This window comes from Aythya marila (assembly GCF_965140915.1).
Source record: "Aythya marila genome assembly, chromosome: 5".
NCBI classification, from domain to species: domain Eukaryota; kingdom Metazoa; phylum Chordata; class Aves; order Anseriformes; family Anatidae; genus Aythya; species Aythya marila.
This window is the reverse complement of record NC_139046.1, coordinates 18,379,010-18,404,373: the sequence shown is the minus strand read 5'-3', so window position 1 is coordinate 18,404,373 and position 25,364 is coordinate 18,379,010. Positions and strand designations below refer to the sequence as shown.

The 25,364-nt window shown below is 39.2% G+C and overlaps 1 protein-coding gene across 1 annotated transcript in view; it reads right to left on the bottom strand.

Annotated features, from left to right (window-relative positions):
• The window catches only part of KCNK10 (potassium two pore domain channel subfamily K member 10), a gene marked incomplete at both ends in the record, with an annotated part of 65,716 nt that overhangs the window by 24,355 nt on the left and 15,997 nt on the right, over positions 1-25,364 (bottom strand). The window contains 3 exons of the mRNA XM_082760614.1: positions 4,135-4,295; positions 6,827-6,944; positions 15,658-15,986. Coding sequence (XP_082616740.1) covers positions 4,135-4,295; positions 6,827-6,944; positions 15,658-15,986 — 608 coding nt within the window. The remainder of the gene's footprint in view (positions 1-4,134; positions 4,296-6,826; positions 6,945-15,657; positions 15,987-25,364) is intronic.

The window sequence follows — 25,364 nt, the reverse complement described above, 5'->3', positions numbered from 1 at the left end:
AAGATAATTCCAATAGGAAAGACAGCATAAATTAGCCAGTATGTGATGTTTGGGATACCTCCTTGTAGCCCAGGCAGTGTCACTCTGCCAGTGCCTCCATTTCCCAAAGAAGGTACATGAAGTATTTTGCAATAAAATACTTCCAGCCCTGCCTAGTCACAGAGAAGAGGAAATTTGTTTTTCTGGTTATCTACACACTGAAATAGTGGCAACATTGTTTTGATCATCAACAAGATGAGCAGTGGCATGTATCCAGCTCCAGTGCTGAAATACTCTGTCAATACTGTGGAGGTAGTGTGTATTTGATAAAAGCAGACCTCTTCCCCCCTTTATGAAGTTCAAACCATTCTTAAAATCACACAGAATATGTGGGCTGATCACTGCAATAGCTAAATGTGGCATTCTTAGCTTCTAATTTGTGCTGCTACTTAACGTAGGTTTGGAGGGCTCCAGACAGGTCACGTCAGATGCAGCAGACGTGTACCAGTACAACTCCTCTGAAAGAAATCCTCCCTTTGTCTGTCTGTCTAGGCAGGGGCACGCTGTCCCTTCCACTGCGTGGGCTCCATGCTCACAGTTATACTATGGCATGGAGCAAGAGACCTGTTAAAGAAATGCATTGGGTAAAAAGGCTGCTGTGCTGACACAGAAACCTTCCACTCCTTCACAGCTGCCTGTGTATCTATACTGCCCCTATTTAGCTTTAAAAAGTATCCTAACCACAGTGCAAGACCAAGTTTTACTTTAAATGCCATCCATCTCTACAGATGATGACAAAGTTGCAAGGATTTCAGAAACTCTTGGCTGCCCCAACATCAGCCGTGTAGCATCTGTGTGGGTGTGTGGGATAAACTGAGGTGACTGAAGACCGGCAGAAGCAACGTGTTGAGGCAATGCACATGGAAACTTGATAAAGTACCCAGGACACATGCAGTTCCTTCCCATTTCCTTCCACAAGGGCACAAGCAGGATTGTCCCAAATCACCCATGAGGGACCCACTAGAGAGGTGAGGAATCACTTTAAAGCAAGTTATATGGGTAGCTAGTGACTTCCAACTTAGAGACTCAGCTATAGGGCCTGTGGGTGCAGACACTAGCGCTGTTTTTCATTTCTCTGAATTGCTTTTTGAACTGAGATGATTAGAACTGAGTGTGATGCTCATGGTGCAAGTGTACCATGGATTTGTGTAGTGGCAGAACGGTCTTTTCCATTTGGTTCTGAATCCCTTTGCTGACATTCGTCCCCTTTTTAACTGCAGGTAAATTTTGCAGTGTTATCTTCAAAGGGACATCCATAGTAATCCCAGGTCCCTTCTGGAGTAGTGAAATGAGATGCCATCCCTGTCTGAATATATTAGGATTTCTTTCCTCAAACTGAAGAAATATACATTATTTTGTATTGCCAACACTGGATTTCATTTATCGTCTTATCATCCTTTTGCAGCTTTCATTTTAGCTATTTTGAAATATCTAGAGATGTAATTTGCACACACTGTCACCTGCATATTCATCCTCTTGTCTGAATCACTTCAGACCACTTCTGTCAAAACAATAAGATTCCAACAAGGACTCCAGCTGAATCACTCCAATAATGCTAACATCTACTCCTAATCTCCATTTCTCCTTCAGAGACTTACTGATGTATGAGACCTCCTCTCTTACCTCATCACAGCTTGATTTTCTTATAGGTTTTGATGAGAAAACTCAAAAGCTTTCAGAAATTTAATACATTAAATCACTAGATAGTTATTGATACACAATCAGTGACCCTTCAGCTAACTCCAAAAGATTTATGAGGCACACCACCCAACATTTTCTTAGCTCTAATGTCTCCTTGGCCTACATTTGTTTCTCTTAGTCTCAGATTCTAACTATTCTGCTAATTTTATGTCCTCTCTTTAAAGGTTGTTGAAGGTTGCTTTACACCCACAAATATCTTGAACTTGAGTTCCACAGAGACAAAGTAGGAAACAAGATTTGCACGTTGAACCAATGAGACACAAAAGTTACGCATAGATCTAAATTTTGTTCACTGCCCAGGATTAAATCAAGAACTGTTACTCCACTTCTGGATTCTCCGATTAGATTCAAACATATTTGTGTCTGACAATGTAAGCACAATGTAATAATTTACATTAATACTAAATTTATAATGGTTATAATTTACATTAGCTAACAATATATATACATTGTGTATAACATATTAATGCTAATACATAATGACAGGTGTTATGTCATTATGTAATCATATAAAGTTAAACCACTGATAATAATACTAGCTATTAAGATGCACGCAAACTGTAGACTACATCAAGACTATTTCAAATAGCTGAACCCTATTACCAGGAATATTGAAGGAAATGATATGTAACCCTGTACATCAAATCACTAAAGAACTGAGTGAATATATCTTAGCTAAACAAGGGGACCACAGATCCCCAAATTGCTTTGGAAGCTGACAGACTACCAAGGAAGAAAAGGAATAGTTTGAATGGTTATATAAAGCAAGCAACTGCATTAACTCAAGAAAAGGAAGGAATACTTCAAGTACCAAAAGAACTCATACTATGTGCCAAAGGACTATATTCTGTATGAAATATTAATATTGGCATTCATTTGTGAATCTTAAAATGCTTCAAACAGAGCACGTATTATTTTTCTTTGTAAACCACCATGCTGATAGTTTAATATTTTCTTTTTCTTTTTTTTTTTTTTGTCCAAATCATCAAGAAAGGCAATAGTACAGCTGAGAATTAATAAAAGATTTTCCAACTCTCAGTTCATATCATAACTAAGAGGCCTGTAGTCTGCTTCTTGCGCAGAAGCAGGCTGCCAGCTTCAAAGATTCCTTTGAGGTGAAATAGGTATAATAAAAAGCTAGTTTATACCAAAATTAGTGATCTTGGATTCTTCTGTTTTCACAGGCCCAGCCTGAGCCACCTTTCAATAACCTTATTTTCAGATCGTGAAAATGTAGGCAGGCCATTTTCAAGTGTTCTCCAGTCAGGCATGTGAAAGCTTACTCACCCCTAATCACCAGTCACCTTTTCCACATGTAGTCTGAGAGACACTCCTTATGGCTAGCCTGGGACACTTCACAGTAACTTAATCAAAAGGGAAATTGCTCATACTCCAGTTTAATTCTCGATTATTTCCTTTAAAAAAACAGTTACAAGTCATTTGCCCTCATCTGTGGGAATGTTTTAAAAATAGGTGCCTATTAAACTAACCAGTTTGTACAGCTTTTCATCCACTCCATCCCTGGAAAGACTTACCTCCAGTTACGCCGCCTCCAAGGGAACCATCACACAGGTCACTTCTAGAAGTTCTGCTTCAAAGAGAGAATCCCTGAAGTGAACCATCGGCAAATTAGCAAAGTAGCATTTGCCAGGTCTGCAGCAGTGCTTGTGAAAGAATTCCTTATGGTGATACAGACCCAAAAATAGATGGTACCAGCTTCACAAAGGGAAATTACATGAGCTCCTCAACTCTAGAAAATCAATATAGAAGTCTAGTGCAGGACATTCCCATTGTACAAAGGCTGGGTAAACACCTTGAAGATAATGCCAGACATTGGTATTATGCCAGTTCTTGCAGTTGTAGATATACACCAATGCATCTGTCCCCCTGCAGTGGAAGTAACTCACTACTCAACCACCTCTCTTCCCAAGTTCATATTTACTCCAGGTGACCCTGCTTTCCAAGTCTTTTATGCTTTAGTAATACAGTCAGAACCTGCTCTGCATCCCTGTTCCTCCAGAAGTTGTACTACCTTCTTATTTTCAGTGAAGAAATGTACCTGTCAAAAGTAACCTGTGGTGTTTGTTTTTAAGGCTGTTCTAAACCAGTCCTTGTAAGGAAACTAGCTTAGTAGATACCTTCCTCAGAGATAGCCTACAATCAATGAAAAATGTTGGGTCCTCAAAAAGGAAATTCAGAGCCTAATCTATAACCCCTGCATCACCACCTAGACAAGTCTATTTCTCTCCACTGGCTACAAAGGCTCTTAAGCATCATCTCAGTTTGGTATGTAAATACTTCAGGGTGCCTAACATGTAAAAAGGACTGCGGATAACAGCAACAGAATTAAAAGCACGTTATGCAATGCAAGCAAAAAAAAATGACAGAGCTTACTCTGAACACTTTTTCCACCCTTGCAATACCCTTCCCGAAGATGGTTCCAAGTTGGTCTCCAATCCCAGCCAGCAAGAAGCCAAACAGTGGAATTCCAAAGATGGCATACAAGATGCAGAAAATCTTGCCTCCAACTGTGCTTGGGGCAATGTTTCCATACCCTGTAGAGAAAAACAATTACCAGAAACTCAGAACTTATACACACCTTTTTAGAAAAACTAATGCAGAGATGCCTTTGTTCCAAATCTAATTCCTATTTACCGGTTTCCCATGGCATGATGTCACTTCCCAGACAAGCTACCCACTGAGATTTCATTCTTTGTTTGTAGCCTCAGTTACCCGTATTTTCTATAGATTCAGATCCTACCTAAATTTGTTTTTTGATTAATTAATCTACTTTGACTTATCGTGGCACAAAAATCACTCAGTGCTGGCCTGGTGCCTGCACTCTGCTGCTCCTCTGGGGCTCTGCCAATTATGTCCTGACAAGAATGTGATTTACCTGACAACACTCATTTTCAGTGGTTAGTTCATAATTTCCTCACCCATTCTCACCCTGATTAGTGTAAAGCAAACGTGCTTGTACTGCCTCTTAAAGCCACAGGAAAGCATTTGTCAGAAAGACTGTGCAACATATAGGAAGGCAGGAGAATGCACTTAAGAACAGGAATACGGGGAATACATAGTATAGTCCTGTTTAACTTCAGGCCAGAGATGGTTTGATCTGAAGGTGATCCAGAGACAACATGATTGTAATAACCAGCTCTGTAACACTGACACTGGATACATCCCTCTATCATGGGATGGAGAAAAGGCTACACTGACACCTTCCCTCCACCCACAGTGCCTTTCATGGCTGCACCTGTGATCCCAGATTTCATCTAAAAGCCCAAGAAAATACAGGCACCACCAGCCAGTGGACTGAGGTTGACCAAGTAGTCTGCTGAGTGTCTGCACAAGAAGAACTCTAACAGGGCTCTGGTGGATAAAATAAAATCATTTTCATGCCCAGACACAATATGTAGACTTTATGCAGCCTATAAAAATCTCATTCATTGAGAACTTAAAGCAAATATGGGCAAAAATCCAAGCTCTTTTCAATAAGTTATTTAAATAGCAGATGTCAATGAATATGCCTACATAAACTATGCCTACACAGTGGCATTTATTTTAATAAGTAATTTTAAAGCTTGTCACTTGGGTCTATTGAGTAAACAAATATTTAGGGAAGGTTTCTTAAACATTTGATTCAGAAACGTTTCCTTTATCTCCACCCCCTGGTTTTATGATACCATTAAAAATACGTGGTAATGTAGCTTAGCATATCGAGGAACACACAAAGGAGTACAGTCTGTATGATCATTCTTTCACCCTCATTCTGACAACAAAGTAAAGGCACAAGACTCCACTGTTTGGGCTGATCACCACAGCAAGTCTTGCAACAGCAACAGGACATTTTGTTGTATTAGCTGTGTAAAGAACTTGAAGAATTCAGTCAGATTCTCACAATTTAATGGAGGGTTATGTCAGATAATTTGTCCATACTGTCACCAGTGTGTGCATCACAGTCAAAATACAGAAAAGCACTTTATCCTATATTTAAATCAGAAGAATACTCAAAAGCAATACAAATAAAAATCAAAAATTAGCTCATGATTTCTGAATAATGAGATCTCTTGACCTTTAACCAAGACAGCACTGAAATACTGAAATCCAGCTTAAAATTATCAAACCACTATAAAATTATCAGGAGGTTAACCTTCCCATCAATGTTATCAGTTTATCTTTTCTTTTTTTTTTTTTTTTTTTTTTTTTTTCCCTTCAGACCATCTTCTGAAATCCAAGCTCTTAAATAACCTTCAGGAGAGGAACTGCTACACAGAGGACAGGACAGAAGCCATAGCACATCTAAACTGAGCATTCAGAGATCAAGAGGCTAAGTACATTGGACACAACGTATAGGGGACACAGATGACAAGGGCCTGAATAATGAATTTACTAAAATGAGTGGCTCAAGAAAAGTAAATGGAGTTTGTCAGAACACCTTTCATGTAATAGAGACAAATGTAAAAATATTTCAAGGCCAGAAATTCTTTCAAAAAAAAAAAAAAAAATTCTACGATTCATGGAATTCTTTCCATTAAGGTATTATTAGTATGAAAGCTAGGTAGGATTTTAAAAAAGGATATGATACTTCTGTGATTACAGTTTCACTTACAATAAGTAAGGTATAAGAAGAATTGCTTATAATAAACCAGAGCATAAGCATAATTGATTTACTTAGGAAGAAGGTTACTCCTATGGGTAAATTATAATATTAGACGTCAAATTCCCAACAAGCATATACCAGTTATTTCATCTAGTGCTAATTCTTGATCTTTTCAGTGAAACTTAAGACCATCTGCATTAGCATTAAGAAAAGGGTTATAAAACCTTAGCTACATCAGTGCTACTTGTGTTCAGTTCAGCATTGCTATTCTATCCTAATTATGGAAACAGCTTCTAATATATACCCAGAGGCTCAATGCCTCTAATACACACCAGAGGCACACCTTCTGAGAACTGAGAGAAATATAGATTTAGTACAGAAATAAAGAAATCACTTTGTTTCTTTGTGATGTCTTCCTCCAATTTATTTCACCATAAATCTCTCCGTGTGACCATGTGTTTTAAAAGACAAACATAAACATACCTATTGTTGTGATGACCGTTCCAGCAAAGAAAAAGGCACTTCCAAGGTCCCAGTGACTGCTGTTGTTAGAAGAATTTCCTATGGGACTGACTCCCGCATTATCTGCATCAATAGCATGCTGCAAAGAAAAAACAACAAATCAGCCTTATACATGCCTTACCATATCCTATGCAAGTCAGTATAGGCTCCAAAAATAAAGTTATAGGACAGCTTAGATTTACTTTTTAACACGTGCTTGGAGTAATAGTAGCATCCTCTGTATGCAACATCTGAATATATGACTGAACTAAATAGATATTAAGGTGGAAGAAAGACACAATTTTTAGATAAATCACAAAAAGATACAAAGCAGTTGAGAAGCAGAAGTCCAAAACCACAAAGAGATACATAAATACTGTTCTTGCAGCAGTAACTGCAAAAGGAAAAAATTTCCCCAGTGGGAACAGCTGACGTTTGAAGCAGAAAGAAGGGTGGCAAATACAAATAATGTTCATGAAGTCAACTGAAGCTAGTTAGCCAAGGATTTTAATCCCCAGATAATTAATAATTGATGAAGTTATTTATATTTTATGCTAACTAAAGTAATATATATATATATACATATAGGCCATTTAAAATGAACAAATAGGATAGCTATGGAAACATCATGAAAAAACTTTGTGATTAGGGATTGTGGGGTGGAGAATGGAGATGAAGGGAATAGGGGACTTTTGCCAGTATGCTATGGCTGATGAGAAGGGGTCACTCATGCCCCTTCTAGCAGTGAGTTAATGTGAATTTCAAAGTCAGCTTAAACCAACATGAATCTACACCATGAAGACACAACTACACCAGCTGAAAAATACTATTTCCTTGGGCTAGGATCAGCTAATCTGCTTTGCAGTTTATTCATCACATTGCCCCACAAACACTAGTGCCATCATAGGGAAAGGAGTTGGAGAAGAGGCACATGGACAAGAACAGAGGCTAGGTGTTTGTAGGGAGATCAATACAGGATAGCCCTTTTCCACAGTCATGCTGCTACATGTCAGGCTAAGCTGATTGTGAAATTACAGCACGAGCAAACTCCAAACTGGACTGGTTACATTTCATGTGGGCAGGAAGCCAGGGCTCCTCAGTGCCTATCCATACTTCTAAGAAATATGGATATAGGGAAAGGAAGTGTTTAGGACCAAACCCTTTGAAAGGTTTTCTGTATTAGTTGCTGACATACTGCAGGCGCTGTGAAAGCAAAGATCATTTATTTGTTTACCCAGAAGAGCGTAAATCAGCATAACAGTCAGGTTGCCTGTTTAAATAGGCCATGACACGCTGTCAGCTACCCTGTCACCTTACTTCTGCCAAGGAATGCTGGTTGCCTTCCCCTTTGAGTGTGTGAATGTCATCGAGCTAATTACAACACTTTAAGCACATTTGAGTTTACACAGTTTAGCAAGTCTTTTAGGGCCAAGCACTAACTGCTCAAGTTAAGAAGTGTCCTATTGTCTTAGGTAGCTTTGAGCTTCTCAGGCTCCCTTCATCGTCCAGAACAAAACAATTTTTTCTTTAAAGCTTGACATCATTTATTTATAAATATCTAACTAAGCTAGGCACTGGCACAGGCTCTCCAGGGCAGTGGTCACAGCACTGAGCCTGCCGGGGTTCAAGAAGCTTTTGGCCAATGTCCTCAGACATACGGTCTGATTTTGGGGTGGTCCTGTGTGAAGCCAGGAGTGGAAGTCGATGATCCTTCTGGGTGACTTCCAACTTGGGATATTCTACTCCAATGCATCTGTTAAACGCGTGGTATTTTGTATATAGTGCAGGATATACTAGGAGGACAGGAAATAGGCAATAATAGCAGACTAGCCCTGCAGTTGCCAGCCCTTAAATATGCAATATGGGGTCATGTGATGATTAAAGACTGCCTTACCACCACCACCACGAGTTCACCTACACAGATGTATCCTGCTAGATGAAGAGTCACACAAAACTCAAAGACTTTCCCACTTCACATAGACCATGACATTTTACAAGTTTCCCATCTGTGGAAATTCAGACTGGTTTTGCAGCATAACCTGAAGAGCCACCTTATCCTGGAGTAGGGGAAGAACCAATTTCCAGAGTACTAACAGCTCTGTTAGCAAGCTCTCCACATTCAAGACATTTCAAACTACTTGTTTCAGGTATTTTTATAGTTTCACTATAAACTCCTAACTACAAAGAGTTTCACTCTTACTCCTTTTCTGATCCTTTCTTCCTTCTCCAGTGGAGTTACATACACAGTGCACAACATTTAAAATACTTTTTATGAATCCTTCTTTAATGAACATTTATTAGTCAGTGGTAACTTTTCTTATGAAATGCCTAGGGAATCTAGGGAAGGCATTGACATGAAATATCTAAAAGGGATGAAATTGTCTTTCTTGCTCCTTGAGTAATGGATGTGTTCTAAACCCAATTCACAGATACGAGTGAGGGAAATGACAAAATTTCCAAACAAAATCCAAGTGTTCAATTTTTATTTAAAATAATGTGTATTTTACTCTTGGCCCCTTAGGCATCAGCACACTGCAGTCCCTCAGTAACTGAAAAGGCCTGGTCTGATTAATTTACATGGGACTGAAGGCAGACCCCACAGCAAAAGCCCAGCGTAGGTGGCGATACTGAGATGACCAAGTCCTGTATTCCTAAAGAGAATTCAGTCCAGATTCCATCTCCATCTGGAACAATCAGTTCCACCTGTCAATTCAGGCAGTAATGTTTAAAGGATATGAGGCATGGGCCCACACTAGGCTGTCTAGTTCTTAATATACAGGACTCCGAGTCCAGTGAAGTTCATAGTGAACATGGTCTTTCCTCATCAATTGTCCTGAGTTCCTCCTCTGAACAGAAGATTGAAATAGTATTTCTTGTATATGGATAAATTCAAGAATATTCTCCTCATATTAACAGAAACTGCCAGGGTTTCACTGTGTCAGTCCCTGCCCTAGCAATGCTATATGAGTGCTGGGCTCCAGCCCCCCGTGGACAGGCCTGTGCCCTGCCCTGCCACAGGCTCCTCTGAGCTAGTGCTTGATCCACAGGCTGATGTGACCGCCTGGCCTGACCTCAACCACCCCCATCCCCTGGGAGGTGTCTGACAGCCTGGGCTGGGTGCTATTCCTGGCCACCCCCAGCCTGCCGCGCCTCTGGCTGGCAGTGGTGGGGTCCACGTCTACTGCCTCCTAGGGTGCAGGTGGCCCTCACTGTGCCACAATTCCCTCAGCCTCTTTGGCATGAGTGAATACATGCCAGCCTTCATTAAAGTATTAGATACCTTGATCAGTAATTAAGACAATTAACTCAAGAAAAAATCTAGAGTCATGCCCATAGGCAACAAGATAGCTGGGAGCTACTGCAGTTGATGAGGAGACAGGAATCATGCAGGCTGTTTCTGGCTTCTCTGGGAAGAAACGCTTTTATCTGGTTCATTTGTTCATGTTTCTTTAATTTCTCCAGTACACACCAAGCATGAAGAAGACAAATCTTTTCCAAATACGAGCACAAAACTATTATACTATTCTTGAGTGCTGAGCTACTCAAAAGATGCACCCCAAGTGTATCCAAGGGTAGGAATTGGGTAAGAACAGAAAAGAAAATTTGTCATCTTTTTTTTCTAGTGACATTAATTTGTCTCCACAGAGATCAGGCTAATCCAATAATGATTATATCCCTCCACAATTCTTTTCCAAGCAGATTCCTATCATGCATACAAAAGGTTGTGCCAATTGCCTTTCATGCTCAGATGTTCCTCTATTATGATTATAAAGATGCTTCTCATTACTAAACAGCTTTTAAAGACTGATTCCTTAATAACTTTTCTTTATACTCCCTACATCTCTCAGTCATCTTTCTCACTAGACCTTATACAGTGATTAAGGGATCCTCATTATAAACTCCCACACTTTTCCACAACAGAATTGTCCAAGGACTAAGGCCAGCAAATTTTTACAGGTATAATAAAAAGTAATAGGTTTTAAGAGTCCATCCCTTATATATTTCTGCCTATACTATAAAGGTCTTTAGGTAACAATCAGCCAGATAGTGATCTACATACATTTATAAAGTGATTTAATTGTCATGCATGCACTGTTCCAGAACAGTGCCAAGGATCAGTCTGAATAGCAGACCTACAGCATTCAACAAGGGACATGCACAGAGACCTAAGTTCAGAGGACTTAGCTCCCTGCAAACGCCTTAGCTAATTTCGGGAAGCAATGCAGCTACATAACAGCTACAGTGTTCTGCAGCATCCTAGGCTCAGTCTGTCTCCTATACAAGCACTACAATCTCTGGACTGAAGTCACAAACTAGGATGCCTGCACCTACTTAGACATGATGCAAGAGATCTGGATTATTTCTTTACATCACTTTAGGGTGAATGATATATAACAAAGATTAGGGTCAGAAGGGAAGTTGGGACATAGAGAAGACAGCCTCCAGAGGCAGAGGGAAAAGGTTCAATAATTCAATAATCAGATATTTACCATTGTTTTTCTTCACAGCACAGTCTTTTCCTGTCTTCAGCAATACGCAAATCTTCCCCACAGTTATCTCAAAACACTTTTTTTTTTTTTCTGCTCCATCTAGAGCTTTCTTCTAGCACATGAAATGCATTCAAATTTTCTTCATTTTACAATGCAGCAGACATTGAAGACTGAGAAGACAAGCAGGTTTATAACTCTAGTGAACCTGCTGAGCAGCTGAAAACTGCAATATCTTTGCAGGATGTTTTCTCTCTTGCTTACCTTCAGGGGAAAAGTAGTTCAGAACGCTAATCAAAAGTGCCTGCCCAAGACACAAACTCTTACTAATATAATTAGCCAGTAAAGTCTGACTCACTTATTTCCAACTCCACTTCCTTTTCAGCTTACAGACTAACTCATTGGAGTTGCTGTAGTCATTAGTGGACATGGATAATGTGACTTAGTTCCCAGGTGGGTTATTTAAAAAAAAAATAAAATAACTACAATCACTCATACTCCTAAATGAAACCCTTGAAGGAAGAAGAAAACAGGCCACCAATAACCTAACTTCTTACAGCAGCAAGTCACCCTCTCTTACATCAAGGTGAAGGGCTCATAATGAAAGTATGGCTCATTACAAAAGCTTTTACCCATACACAGTGCACAGGCTACACAGAAAAAGAATGTGAATACCCTTGTCAGGTCCATAGGAATTACTTTGCCAAAACATGTTAGTAGTCTTTCTGCATGCCTCTCCTAGTTAGAGATGACATATTATCTTACTGAGAACACATCAAACCTCCAAGTGGGCGTTATTACAAAGGCAAGGTGACTTTTTTGACCCCAGCTTGTCATAAGCATATGCCATGCCATGAGAACAAAAAAGTTTCACGGTATCATGTTAGCACCTGTAATAGTAATGTTTGTTTGTTTCTTCCAACTGTATGACCAGTCACTTGAGTCTTGCTGCCTTCAGTTATTTTTCCATATGGGTACAATACAGATACAGCTAAATTCAGTTGATGCAACTGAAGTTTCATTCTCTTTTAGCATGTTCTAGATCTCCCTTCTCTCTCACTCTTCAGAAAACTCATCTTCAAAAGTACCGAGATAAAGTACCTAATTTTATCATTTGCTTATTCTGGCATTCACCATTGTACCAAATAGTAGATCACATAAGGCATTAAATAATTAATTTGTTCCACCACAACAAAGGTCTTCAGGAGCAGAAATTAGGTTTAAAAGTGCACAGTGTAAGAACTTCCACTTCAGGTGGCTTGAGACAATGTAGACTGCACTTTATAGGCAGAGAAAAAATCTGTCATTGTGTTAACATTAGAGAGAGACCTGGACTAAGCCCAAGAGATAAATACAAATTTAAAATACCTTTGATCTAGATTTGCATCTTCCTTGGCATTTACACTGCTTTTATCCCCATATTACTTATTAAGTCTATGAATGAACTTCATTCAGACATTCATATGTCTGGACATAGCATTATCATTAGGGCTATTCACATTTGTGCAACCTGTGCCAGTATTTGCAATTGGCTATTGGAGATCAGTTTAGAAAGCAAGTCTTATCCACAATGAATTTTTCACAGCTTCATCATACACTGCCATACATCTTCCTTACAGGTTTTCCAAAGGAAAATACTTTGAAAGATTTAAATTTGGGCAAAGGGGTAAATTTTTCCTTCACTAGCCTTGCAAAGACAGTCCTTTCCTCTTCTCCTTAAAATATTCTTCCAGTCACGTCCATAATAAAGGATATAAAACAATTATAAAGTCTCCTTTTTTGCAATTTTTCCTTATTCTCCAAAGCAGAGCGCTCAATGAGCATAGTCATTCTTCTGAGTGCTATCTGTGTTCATCTAAAGGCTGTCAGGTAGTCAGATGACATTAATAACAAATAGGTCTCAGTCAGGTAATGAGTGCACACAGCACAGCAGCCAGGACCCACAGAGGTTGCCACATCTGTCTGAAATCACAGCTGTAAAGGCAGATGTCACATTTGGTGCAATGAGGTAATCTATTCTGCCAGCTAGGGAGATGTCACTTTTGAGATCTTTGACATGAAGGCATGAAAGCACAACGTTAACACCCTGACATTACCTTTGAAGGGTGGTTCACTCTTCTTCTGTGCAAATCAGTAACAATCAGAGTGTTCTGTACCAGCAAACCCAAATACATCCCTAGAGCCAGGTTCACCCCAGACCCACAGAAAAAAATCCAAAGAAAGTTGTTCTTTATTGACAAATGAAGACAAAATCACATCACTTGGCCTTAAGACATTCACATGTTAAGCTGCTGAACACATTTAATTTACCTTTGCAAAAGATTTCCAGTTACCCAGTGTAATGCCTGAGGACATAGTGAAATCTCAAGAGATGATAAGATTTGTTCAGAATACGTGCCTTCTAAAGACACAGCATGCCTGTTTATTATTTTAATATCATCACTTCTGAGGTGAAAGAAAGGAAAGATATTGTGTAAAATAAAAACTAAAAAGTGCAAACTGGTACATAGCCTAGCTTAGAGAAGAGGGGCTATTTAGAAATCTTTGTACTGCTGTCTGTTTTCAGGAGTCTATCCTCATGTTGAGGTGCTTTGCTTGCCATACCTAATGTGCATTCTGCTTTCTGCTATAAAAAGGAAGCATATTGCATATCTTTGAATAGTGACATTTCCATCAAGGAAATACAAACTTCTTCCTTTCCATATTAACAAACAACCTGTAATCAGCCAGCATACATCATACCTAAGGAGGTGAGGGAAATGCTGATCTCTGCAGAACTGCCATGAGAAATGCATGTGAGCCGATACCCCAGAAGAATTCACACTGCAAACCAAGCATGTTCACCTGTCTTTTGCAGACAGATGAAGGGTGTGATCCAAGCCAGCCCTGATTCAAAAGCTGTATAGGCACATCCGTACAATACCACTTCCTGTTGAAGCAGGTTTGGCTCAAGTACTAGACTGAACATACACAGCTTCTGCCTCAGAACTGACCTGACTTCTGTGAACACAGAGCACAAGCAGGGAGAACCCACATTTATCTGCAAAGAAACAGAAAGATTTTGTTTTGCTTAGGAGAAGCAGAAAGGCATTATTGTCTGCACACAAGGGTGAGGGAGAGGAATCAATTAAGCAACAGGGGGTTGGCTGTGGAAGACCAACTACAATGAAACAGAATTAGTATAGGCTGAAAACTAGGAGAATGTTTTTGCCATCACAGCAATGAGATACTAGAACAGCTTCCTAACAGAAATACTATGCTTATAACACCTTTTAAAATGAAGTTTGATTCACATCTAGAAAGTGTTATATAGTATGGCTGGGTGGACAGACAAAACACTCCAGGGGACAGCTCTGTGTTCTTCAAAACAGAAGCTGAAATCACAATGGAGCCCTGGTACAACACCCCAAACCGAAACAGACTGTGCTGTTGGAACCCTTGGATACAAATTCAGGTCTGAAATATGAGGCTGAAGTTCAGCTTTGGTGTTGGAAACTGTTGGAATACATTCCTTCAGTATCTCACATTTCTTATCTAATCTCCATTTTCTCCATGCTAACTGATAGGTTTCCATATGGGAACCTACTATACTGAAGACTCATGAGTGAGATCCATATTTTCCTTGTCTAGAGTTTTAATCAATGAAAGGTAACTTTATCTTTGGCAGACCTGTCTTGCATGATATTCTATCCTTCATTATCCCTACATATTGGGTATTTACTTCCTACAAAATTTATTTAAAACTTTTCATATTAAGCCAGATCTAAAAATCTGTAGTTCTTACATGCAGATTGTTTTATATTTTTAATTGTATGCATTCATCATCATTACCTAAAATTTTTAATAGAAAACCTGTAAATTAATGTTCTAGTAATTCCAAAATTCTTGGCTGAATATTTATTTCAAAAGTCTCAACTACCATTTTCTGTTGCCTCTCCTGGTTGCTGTGTTTCATCTTGGAGGAAGAATTGGACTTGATATTGTTTGGAAATGTATGGAGATAGGCAAATGTTTTGAAAATGTGTCATGTCTCACAAAAATATATTCCAGATATTAAGTTCTGATTTTCTTTGCACATGTTTTTCATTATTCTAGTGAAGACATTTAATTTCTATTTACAATATTCTGGAGACAACATTTCTGTTTCCAGTGCTTTAAAATGACTGAGAAAGGGACTGCTCTTCACTGTGCCCATTATGTGTTTTTTTCCCACTGCACTAGGCAAGGCCTGTGAACGATGTCATTTCCCTCCAACTCAGCTGCTCAACAATCTCCCCAGATGTTCACCCTAATGTCCAAGAAATACTGCCATCTCCACATCCCTACCTGGATCAGTGTCTCCAGCTCTAGCTGGGTTACACAGACGTGTTCCCGAAGAAAGTCAGCCTTCTCCAGCGCGATGGTATTCTTCTGCCTGCTCTCGAAGGGCTGCTCCAGGGCACGAAAAACGAGTCCTCCAGCCACCAGGTAAACTACAACCACGACAAAGATTGCCACCACCGTTTTCCACTTCATGACCGTCTGCAGGCCCTGCGAAGGCGCTTCCATGGTAGCGACAACTGTTGCTCGGGAGGAAACAGAGAGACGCGGGGCTGCGTAGTGCCCGTTTGGTTTGGGCTCGGGCTCACAAGCTGGCACTGGCGAGGGAACAGTCACTGAAACACAAAGCGAAAGCTTTTACTCAGAACCAAATCCCTAAGGGCATGGATTTGATCTCCATACACATTTTTCCTAAATACCATTTTCAAGTTGCATCAACCATGATATTTGCATAGATAAGACTGTTCTCACCTGAAAGGCTCCACATGCATTTTGCCCATTCATACACAAGTAACTTCATGGGGTTTTCCACCCATGGTTACCTCTAGAATGGGACAGGCCAACTGCATAAGCAAAAGCTTCAGAAAGGTGCAGAAAATGATACAACAAGAATATGAAAATTTTTACTAGTTAGGATATATGTTACACGAGGTAATGTTTGCTGGGAGACCCTGGCAAGTATTTGTGTTCCTAAATCATTCTAATAACAGTACTGATGGGCTAGGAAACAAGCCTTGATGACAGGTGATCTCTACCTAACCTGGTACTGAGAGAAACAGAAAATGCCTTGCAAATCAAACAGCTGTTTGACACACTAGAAAAAGCAGGCCTGTATTATTCACAAGGATCCACAAAAACACTACTTCTAAAAATCTCCTTAAAGCCTCAGTGCAAAACAGAGAATGGTGTACAGTGAAACAAGCACAGCAAGATGGATGGTGGAGCCACCAGCTCGGGACTTGGACACTATGTCCATGTGACCCTAGCACTATATCGGAGCTAATGAGCCCCAACCTTCAGCCACACTTATTAGCTTGACCACTGTGCCAAGCTACCAAGGCATCCAAATCAAAGCTGTCTTGCCTCCAAATAACGCAGGGGTCTCAGCATCACACTTCCATATTCTCTGTTGCCAGTGTTAGCAAAGGCAGGATAAGGCCCAGTTCCCAAGCATCCACGGGTATAATGGTACCAAACACAGGCTTTAAAGATGCTGCATTCATTTTAAACCCAATCCTTTCTATAACCTTACCACAGTGCAGATGTCACTGACCTATAATTTATTTGAAACCATGTATTTGATTTATTTCATTTCAGACCTAAATCAGATTACAGTTAAAATATAGTCACCATAGCTTCGTTCTCTGGACTTATTCCCAGAATGTCTTTGCTGTTTTGCTCAGAAATTAAAGCAAAAGGGTTTAGAGCATCTGAGCAGATTCTATATAATCTGAATATACAATGTGATTACACCTTGAGTTTGCAGCAAGCTACAACTCCTTCCCAGTAGAAATCATTTTATGGCACTTAATAATTTAAAGAACTCAGCTGTTTACTACAGTCACATTTTCCTAGAACTGATACATCTCTTAAGCATCACATTGAGGACAGAGCTTCCAGCTGAGCTGCTAACCAATAAACTGCATAAATCTATAGTTGATTTACACGTACAGCGAATATTTCTCTTCATATGTAACTTGGAGGCTTCAGATGCTAAGTGGATTAAAAAGGACCCAGGATCACAAGAAAGCCTCTGTGGTTGATCCACATTCTGTGTTACCTCAGTTTTGCAACACCTAGAATCATAGAATCGTTAAGGCTGGAAAAGATCTCCAAGATCATCTGGTCCAACCATCCCCCAAGCACCTGTTGCCACAGCTGCTCAGTTTGACTATCATGAGATTAATGGTTCCCAACACGTATCAGCCAGGATGGAGCGACATCAAACTTAAAAGGATACTTTCTCTTAGATCCACATATATCTCACATAAATTCTACAGATTTGAAGTGACAGTGAGAATGACAGTATTAGAAAGATCTTTTTTTTTTTTTTTTTTTTTGGTAAAAGAGATCAAATATTTCATTCTAGACCTCATGAAAGGAAAGGATAATTTTAATTGCTGCAACGAGCTTCAGCAGGAAATATCAGAAAATAATTCAGAAGAAAGGTAAAATGGAGAGGTTGCGTGAAGAAGAGCAGGAAATCTCCCTTCTCTATAGACAAATACCTTAAATCTGAGTTACAACATCTCCTTATGGAACTAAGATAAATTTGAATATTCCCAGAAGTGGCTTAGCTGATGTAAATCAGTGTAACACAACTTCCACTAATTCAATGGAATTAAATCAATTTACATTAGTTAAAGCTTACTACTAGTGTGTATTATTGTGACTTAACACAAAATGCCCAGATCTGAGGACTGACTTTGCACACTTGAGATTACATGGCAAAATAGTTTCAGGAACCAAGGCTTATGTGGTAAAATGAGGAAAGAATTCATATGACAGAAACAGCATGCTACAGTTTTTTGACACAGCTACCTACCTTACCATGACTGGGATAGTCTGGTGTAGGCTGGGGGCCCCTCCAGTGTGGAGAGAGGCCTGACTTTGATATCCCACAAATACTTTGTCTTTACTCATATGAAGTCAAAAGATTTTCCTTTACTTGGGAAGTCAAGAGAGTTGAAACTGCTTTTGTGAGTAGTTTTTTTTTTTTTTTCTCTCTACTAATATAAACGCTGTTTCTGATTCAAGTCATAATTCTGGCAAACTGTTAATAACAGCTTTACAGTAAAATCATGGCTTGTTTGATTCTCTCTTTAAAGGAAAATATATTGTACTTATTTAAGAAAAAGATGGGAAGTTCAGGGTAGGGAAGATAAAATGTTCTTATAAATATTATTGCATTTAAACAGCTCAATGGATTGCTGCGCTTGGCTTGCTTACCTCTAAAATAAAAGTTAACTCTTTTCAGAAGAACTGTGTTAAGGCCTTTCATTTTCTGCTATTAGTAATAGCTACCCTAAGTGTATGTAGAAATATTGATCCTAAAATATATTATCTTACATAAATTAAAACACAGGAAGACTCTATCAAAGCAGCTAGTTGAGCAACTGATGTGCAAAAAAAAAAAATGGTGTTTTTACTATGCTGACACAAAGCGCAATTGCAGTCAGCACCCCAGAGATGTTTCAGGATAGATTTAAAGCAGCAGTTAGTACTTTAAAGGAAAACCAGTGTAGATACTCTATCTAGCAGTTATCTCACTCTCTACTACAAGAGAGTGAGGTTAGCAACTTGAGCTTGTGGAAAGTCAGTTCTGAGCATCCCAAAAAGCCATAGACAGGAAAACTGCACTTAAAAGTTCAGAGTGACAGAGTATCATAAAATCACATCCTGCTAGAAATATAGCGTCATAACAAAAGGGTCAGAAATGCTTAACAGAGCTCCTCTATCTGTAATAGGTTTGGTTCACTGCTTGGAAGTAAACGAATTCATTTCCTGCATTTTGCACATTTCTCTAGCATTATGTGATTTGATTACAGGACAAACCAAGAGCACGAGAGAAGAGGATATGTTTACAATAAATGCAGAGCAATGTCTGTTTTACTAATCCATGTTTTTTTCAGAATAAGCTGTTGTCAGACAGGCTTTTCCCAGAACAGAGTCTTTTCCATGTCCATATGTTAAAATATATCAAAGGAGACTTAATCTGCCTCATTAAAACCAATGATGAATCTCCATGCATATGCACTCCCTACATTGGTAGACAGGTAGCCTCAAAGAACAGGTACCCTCACAGCAGCACACCACTGTTTTGACACAGGCCTTAACCCTGCAAGAGAAATTTTTGGGTAAGCTTCAAAATAAACCAACTGAAGATACCGTCATTACATGTCAAAAAAAAAAAAAAAAAAAAAAAAAAAAAGAGAGAGAGAGAGAGAGAAAAGAGAGAGAGAAAAAGGTTAGAATCTTTACAGTTGTTCATCTCTAAGAAGACAACACTACCTGTATTTTGTATGTGTTCTGAACAGCACAGCCAGGCTTCCCATTGGTAATATGAGGGGCTTAAATGACTGAGATTTCTGCTAATACTGACAAGAATTAAGGAATCAAAGCTCTCACTCACTGACCATCAAGAAAACTGTGGAAAAATAAAATTCTGTAGTGTAAAACATCATTGCTATTATAACAATACTCCATAAGACATTATTACAAGTTAGAAATTGCCCTTTGTTACTGCATGTACATTTCACTTTAGTCATTTCTGTGTGGCTGAGAATTAAACTTTTAAGAACCTGATTGCATGAAATAGTAGATTTTCTCATTGCACAAACAGAAACATGATACCACCAGGACACGTCATGTCTAGAAAAGAAAAAAAAATATATTATTCCCTAGGGTATATTCTGCATATTTTACAGAGATAAATCCTGTTCTAGCCTATTAGGAAATGACTCATTGATCAAGAAAGGTTTTTCTATTTCCTGAGCTGTCAATTTGCACAATTTATCAGAGGACAGTGCTAATCTGATGTTTTTTTCAAACCACAACCTTGGAAATGCCACGTAAATCCCAGCTTTCTTAGCACAGTTGAGGAGAAATACTTGTAAGTAATAATCAGAAGCTGGATGGAGGAAAAGGACTCAAGATGTATTTCTTTATAACTTACGGTGTGAATTTAAGAACTTTCCTCATGATATCTGAACAATTGCATTTGTGATTTAAAGTCATTTCTAATGTAACCAACATTCAAATGTTGCTCATACTGATGCAAGAGAGTTTGAGGTTGGCATTGCCAAGGAAGTCTCTAAATAGTGGTTTTAAAACTCTGGAATACATTGAATAAGGGGACTGATGTTTCTAAGAAAAGGTTAGACAAACGTCTGTCAGAAATAGTTAGAAGTAACTGGCCCTGCTATGCAGAGTGAGATAGATAACCTGCTACAAGTCCGCAAAAATAGTTCTAATTTAAAGGGAACATCTCCAGACAGAGAGAGTCAAAGTACAGCTGCCTCAAAAGGACAGCTTCAAACAGAAACCATGCTGCTGAGAGGATGTCCAGCTGGCTTCTGAGCATGAAAATTTACGTGTGGCTTTGCCACACTGACCAATATACATGTATATTCAGGCAACTCTATCCAATATACCAAGAATATACTAGATACTGATAAAACCTGGTTGTAAAGCTTTCTCAAGTGCTTTAAACAAAACATATTTTTTTTTATAACATACAGACCCGCTTCTGTGGTGTTCTTGTTACAATTTGTATCTATGAAAAAATGCAAGTCAGGTTTAATGGAGTGTCTTACTTAATGCTTTTGTTTTCTTCCATGTTTCTGTGTTGCATGAGCACACAGGAATGCATGTATACTTTTATGATAGCATAATGGAGTATTTTTGACACATCTGATGCAAATGTTGCCTTCATAGGATTCAGAACAGAATTAGATTGAGGCCATATGTACTTAGGCATTCATAAACCCAGCAGCTGGCTTTGAGTTTACTACATGAGTTGATCCAAAATGAAATGAGTAGAAAGCCTGCACGTTTCCAGCAGACCAGGAGGTGCACTCAGTGAACTAAAAGCAGACCCATAGCTCACAATACTTCTCTGCAGGCGGCTAACATTTCTGAGATGTACCACTGGACATTTCATTTCCCTTTTTAGTGGGTCCATCCAAGGGAGAAGAGAACAACATACTTTCAGCTCAAGTAAAAACATTTTTGATGTGCATCTTAAGGTTTCTTCAAACAACATTTACATAGTCAAGCAAATAAAATTTCCCATTAAGTCTTCCTTATCTTTGTCTTAAAACTAGAAGTTTAGTCAATCACAAAGGAATCTAATAATGTAGCCTGGTTTCAGAGAAAATTCATGAGCAAATCATCCTCCCAACAGATTTCATAAGATCCTACACCAGGTTATCAACACGTGTACATCCTTCCTTTAGCACTACTTAGTAAGCTATTATATTATATTACTCCTGAAGTAATATAGAAATATGATATTTTGCTAAGTGTATGAAGTTGCAGAACAGAGACCTTGAGCACCAAGGCTCAGAAACGTCTGTGAGGTGCTATCCAAGGGCAGTTCTGTTCCTGTGAATCAGTCACTAAAAATAGGGGGAGCTACCTTTTCTAAAATGGATTGTAAAGGACTGGGGGATGAAGGGACTCTGCTGGACATATTTATTGCAGTGTCTTAGCAGGAGCCTCATTTATTTCATTTGCAGTGGCCAGAGTATTCTGGCTGTTTGGGTTCTCCTCACTCCTCTTCTGAAATGGCCACAGGCTGACGTTGACATCAAAAACTTCCTGATGAACCTGTGTGGAGAGGCAAGAAAAAGCACAGCCCACCAGTGGATGTCATATGATCTCGTTCTCTAAGCCTCTGGCTCACCTCCAGACAGAAGTTCCTGGGGGAAAGGGGTGTCTAAGCATCAGCTTCCAATCTCACAACCTCCCCACAGTCTCCCCAAAGTGATTTCAGCTACTGGCTGATTGGATTAAGATAGCAGGGCTGTGCTTGGAAGCAAGAGCAAGAATAAGAGGTGTGCTAGAGGAAGAGCTGAGGCAATCAATGTATTAAGCTATCATCCATATGCACTTCTTATGAATGTGTTGCAAACAGAAAATGCAGGAGGGTCTATGGATAATGGGAATTTGTGTGTCAGACGGGAAATGGGTGGTTGTTATATGCATGAGTAGCAGAAGTAATGAAATGTACAAGTTTCTGGCCATGTGTAAGAAAAAAATCATTAAGCCATTACAATTTTGCATTATGAGGACATGGCTAATCATTTCCAGGCCACCTGCTTTGCTTGCTGTTTCAGCCCCTCGTCTGCCCTCCATTTCTGTCTGTTGTGTTTTTTAGCTTTTTTTTTTAAAAGTAGATAGCATCCATTCAACCAACACATGTGTAGATTTTTACACACCAGCAACTAGAAAATCTGACTCTAGTTTAGAAAATCTGGCTTTTAGAGCAAAAATCCCAGTAGACAATGATCGTGTCTGCATTTGTGTCTGTGCGGCATCTTTGCATGATGTGGGCTAATTAACAGGTGATATTCCAGCTGTGATCAAGGAATGGGAGACAAAATCCTGCCTGCAGGCTACGATTACATAGGGGGCAGAACATTAGTATCCCTGTGGCTGTTGTTCTGGACTGGGGCATAGTAATAAGCACTGCTGTCTGGGGACCACTGCATCCATACAGTCACAAGAAAACTGCTCTCTGTCAACATATTTGAAGCCAGTTTGGCCCTAGTTCCTTTGCACATCCCCAAGGATCTCAACCACAAGGCCTGAGCAGTAAGAGTCATGTCGAGCCTGCCACACAAGGGGAATTTCACCCTCCTGTTTGTACAGCATTTTGCTGAATGCTGCCATTGAAGTGAGAATTACTATTACATTTTACTGCTCATGAAAGCAAAGCTTGACATATTGTTTGCTTAGAAAATGCACAGAGTGCCTCCAAGCACATAGCTTTTCACTGCGGCGGTACCCCACTGGTTAAATTTAACATTGTTTTCCCTGAAGTGGGCTCTCTAATGCAGGATTAGAGCTGCTGACTTCAGCAACATCTCAGCAGTGTGCTGCAAATGCAGTCATCAGTGGCAAGGCATTCAACTAAGTATGGAAAGAGAGACAGGTAAAGGCAGAAAGGGCAACTGACATTAAACCGGAGAGTTTAAATGTGCTGTTAGAAATAAAGTAGCACTCATTGCTCCCGATTGCTCTTGTCCTGCAGTGGGGTAGGGAGAAGGCAGGAGGAGTACAATAGGTTATAAAACTATGTAAGTCATAAAGTTGGTGTTTCCTTCCTGATACAGTATAACACTATTAAAATACAGGGAAAGTTCTTATATTGAGTTCTCTCTGCTGGTAGGGAGAGAAATGTCAGTAATATGTACCAGAGGGAATCATGTCTAACCACTGCTTTGCCACCCCTGGCGGCAGCTTTGGGAAAATGTTATATGAAAAGGCTTCTGCAGTGTTTGTGTCATTTGTCATATAATGCCAGCCAGTGCTTGAGATCATGATTCTCAGAAGGTTTCCAAAAAAAATAAAAAATAAATAAAAATAAAAATAATAAAAAATAAAAATCTACATAATTCTGCTGTATCAGTTATAACTGAGACATGCTAATTAATAGCTGTTGGAATAGCCCAACTGCTTAATTGATTTGGAATGCAATTTTTACGAGAAACAATCACCGCTGCTTTATAATGTGGCTTGTGCTGTTCTTCTTTAGAAAACTATAGATCAGACAAAAATAATAAAAAAAAATTAAACAGCCAAAATTGTAACATGGTTGAAACTAAGTGTCTGAGTTAAGGTGTCTCTGTAGTAACAGCTTCCCAACAACCAAAGGAGTCCTCACAGAGTACTGATGCTGCTGCACGGGATTTTAAGTGTCTTCTCTCTTCCTGAGGAGTTTCTTTAGTGGCAGATGTGAAACTTAGTTATGCAGCAAGTCATCAAAATGAATCTATCACTAAAAGATGCTGTCACACCTATCTGACAGCAGTTTTATCTTGAAGAGGAGGTGGAGTGAGAGAGCGGCTGGGTGGGTGTCTGGCAGCCAGCCGAGGTCAGCCCACCATGACAGCTTGCACAAGTGCCAAGAGAGCGGAGAACAACATTCAGTCTGTATCACTCAGCTTTTTTCTCTCTAAGTCCCCTCAGTCATGGTGTGCATATGGGCTATGGTGAAAAAGTCACCAGTCCATTACCATCATGCTCCAAGAATATCAACGCATAGATCACAACTTAAACTACAGTGATGAGCAGGAGATAGTTACATAGAGAGCAAGCAGCCTTCCAACAGCAATGCCTTTATGTCATTAACTACTGGAGCTGGGTCAATACAGAACAAAAACATTCATTTGTCTTATTGACTGGATTTGATTTTTTCACTTCTTATCACCTTTCATTCTCATTTTTCCTTCCCCCACATAGGCATTATATTTTACTCATTTTCTATACACATTTAAGGAAATGGCTGTTAGCAGCACACATTTTCACGTAAAGCTAAATATCAAATTCATTAAATATTTCATGATGGCAGGAGTTGTGTACACTCCTAACTAATCTAGGAAAAGTAGCAATACAATGTGAGATCTCAGACAATTAAAAAAAAAAAATCACTATCTTTGCAGATATTAAATGACTAGAAAATGGGTGCTATGTAAACTTGACCAGCTGCAGTGTTTATTAGTCTGGCTGTGATTAGTTTAACAAGTGTGTAAAAGATTAAAGAATCTATTCAATTACTATTCCCCTGAGCTCTGCCATGTCCCTTTTTGTTGATTTCAACACATTTTGTGAGGGTGTTGGAAGACTTTCTGGTATTCTATCATTTCACTTTAGCTATTCCAAACCCAGCCTTTCTATAAAGAGATAGAAAAGAAGAATGTAAAAGCTAATTTAATTTTAGTCAAGAAAGTACAGTGTGAGAAAGGAAGGTCTGAATATCATTTTTATGCCTATTGTATTTCTGAAAGGTGCTCCTACTTCTAATTGTAATTTCTTTAAAGCACAGGAGAATGGCAGTTCAAGCACCCAGATCTCATGGACCTTTCAAAGCAGGGAAAAAAAAAAAACTCACAATGGTTGCTTAGGAAAAGAAAAAGTCTGTAGGATGAAGATCTCAGTGCCCTTAATATTTTATTTTATTTTTTTTTTAAAAAAGAAAAGAACGTCAC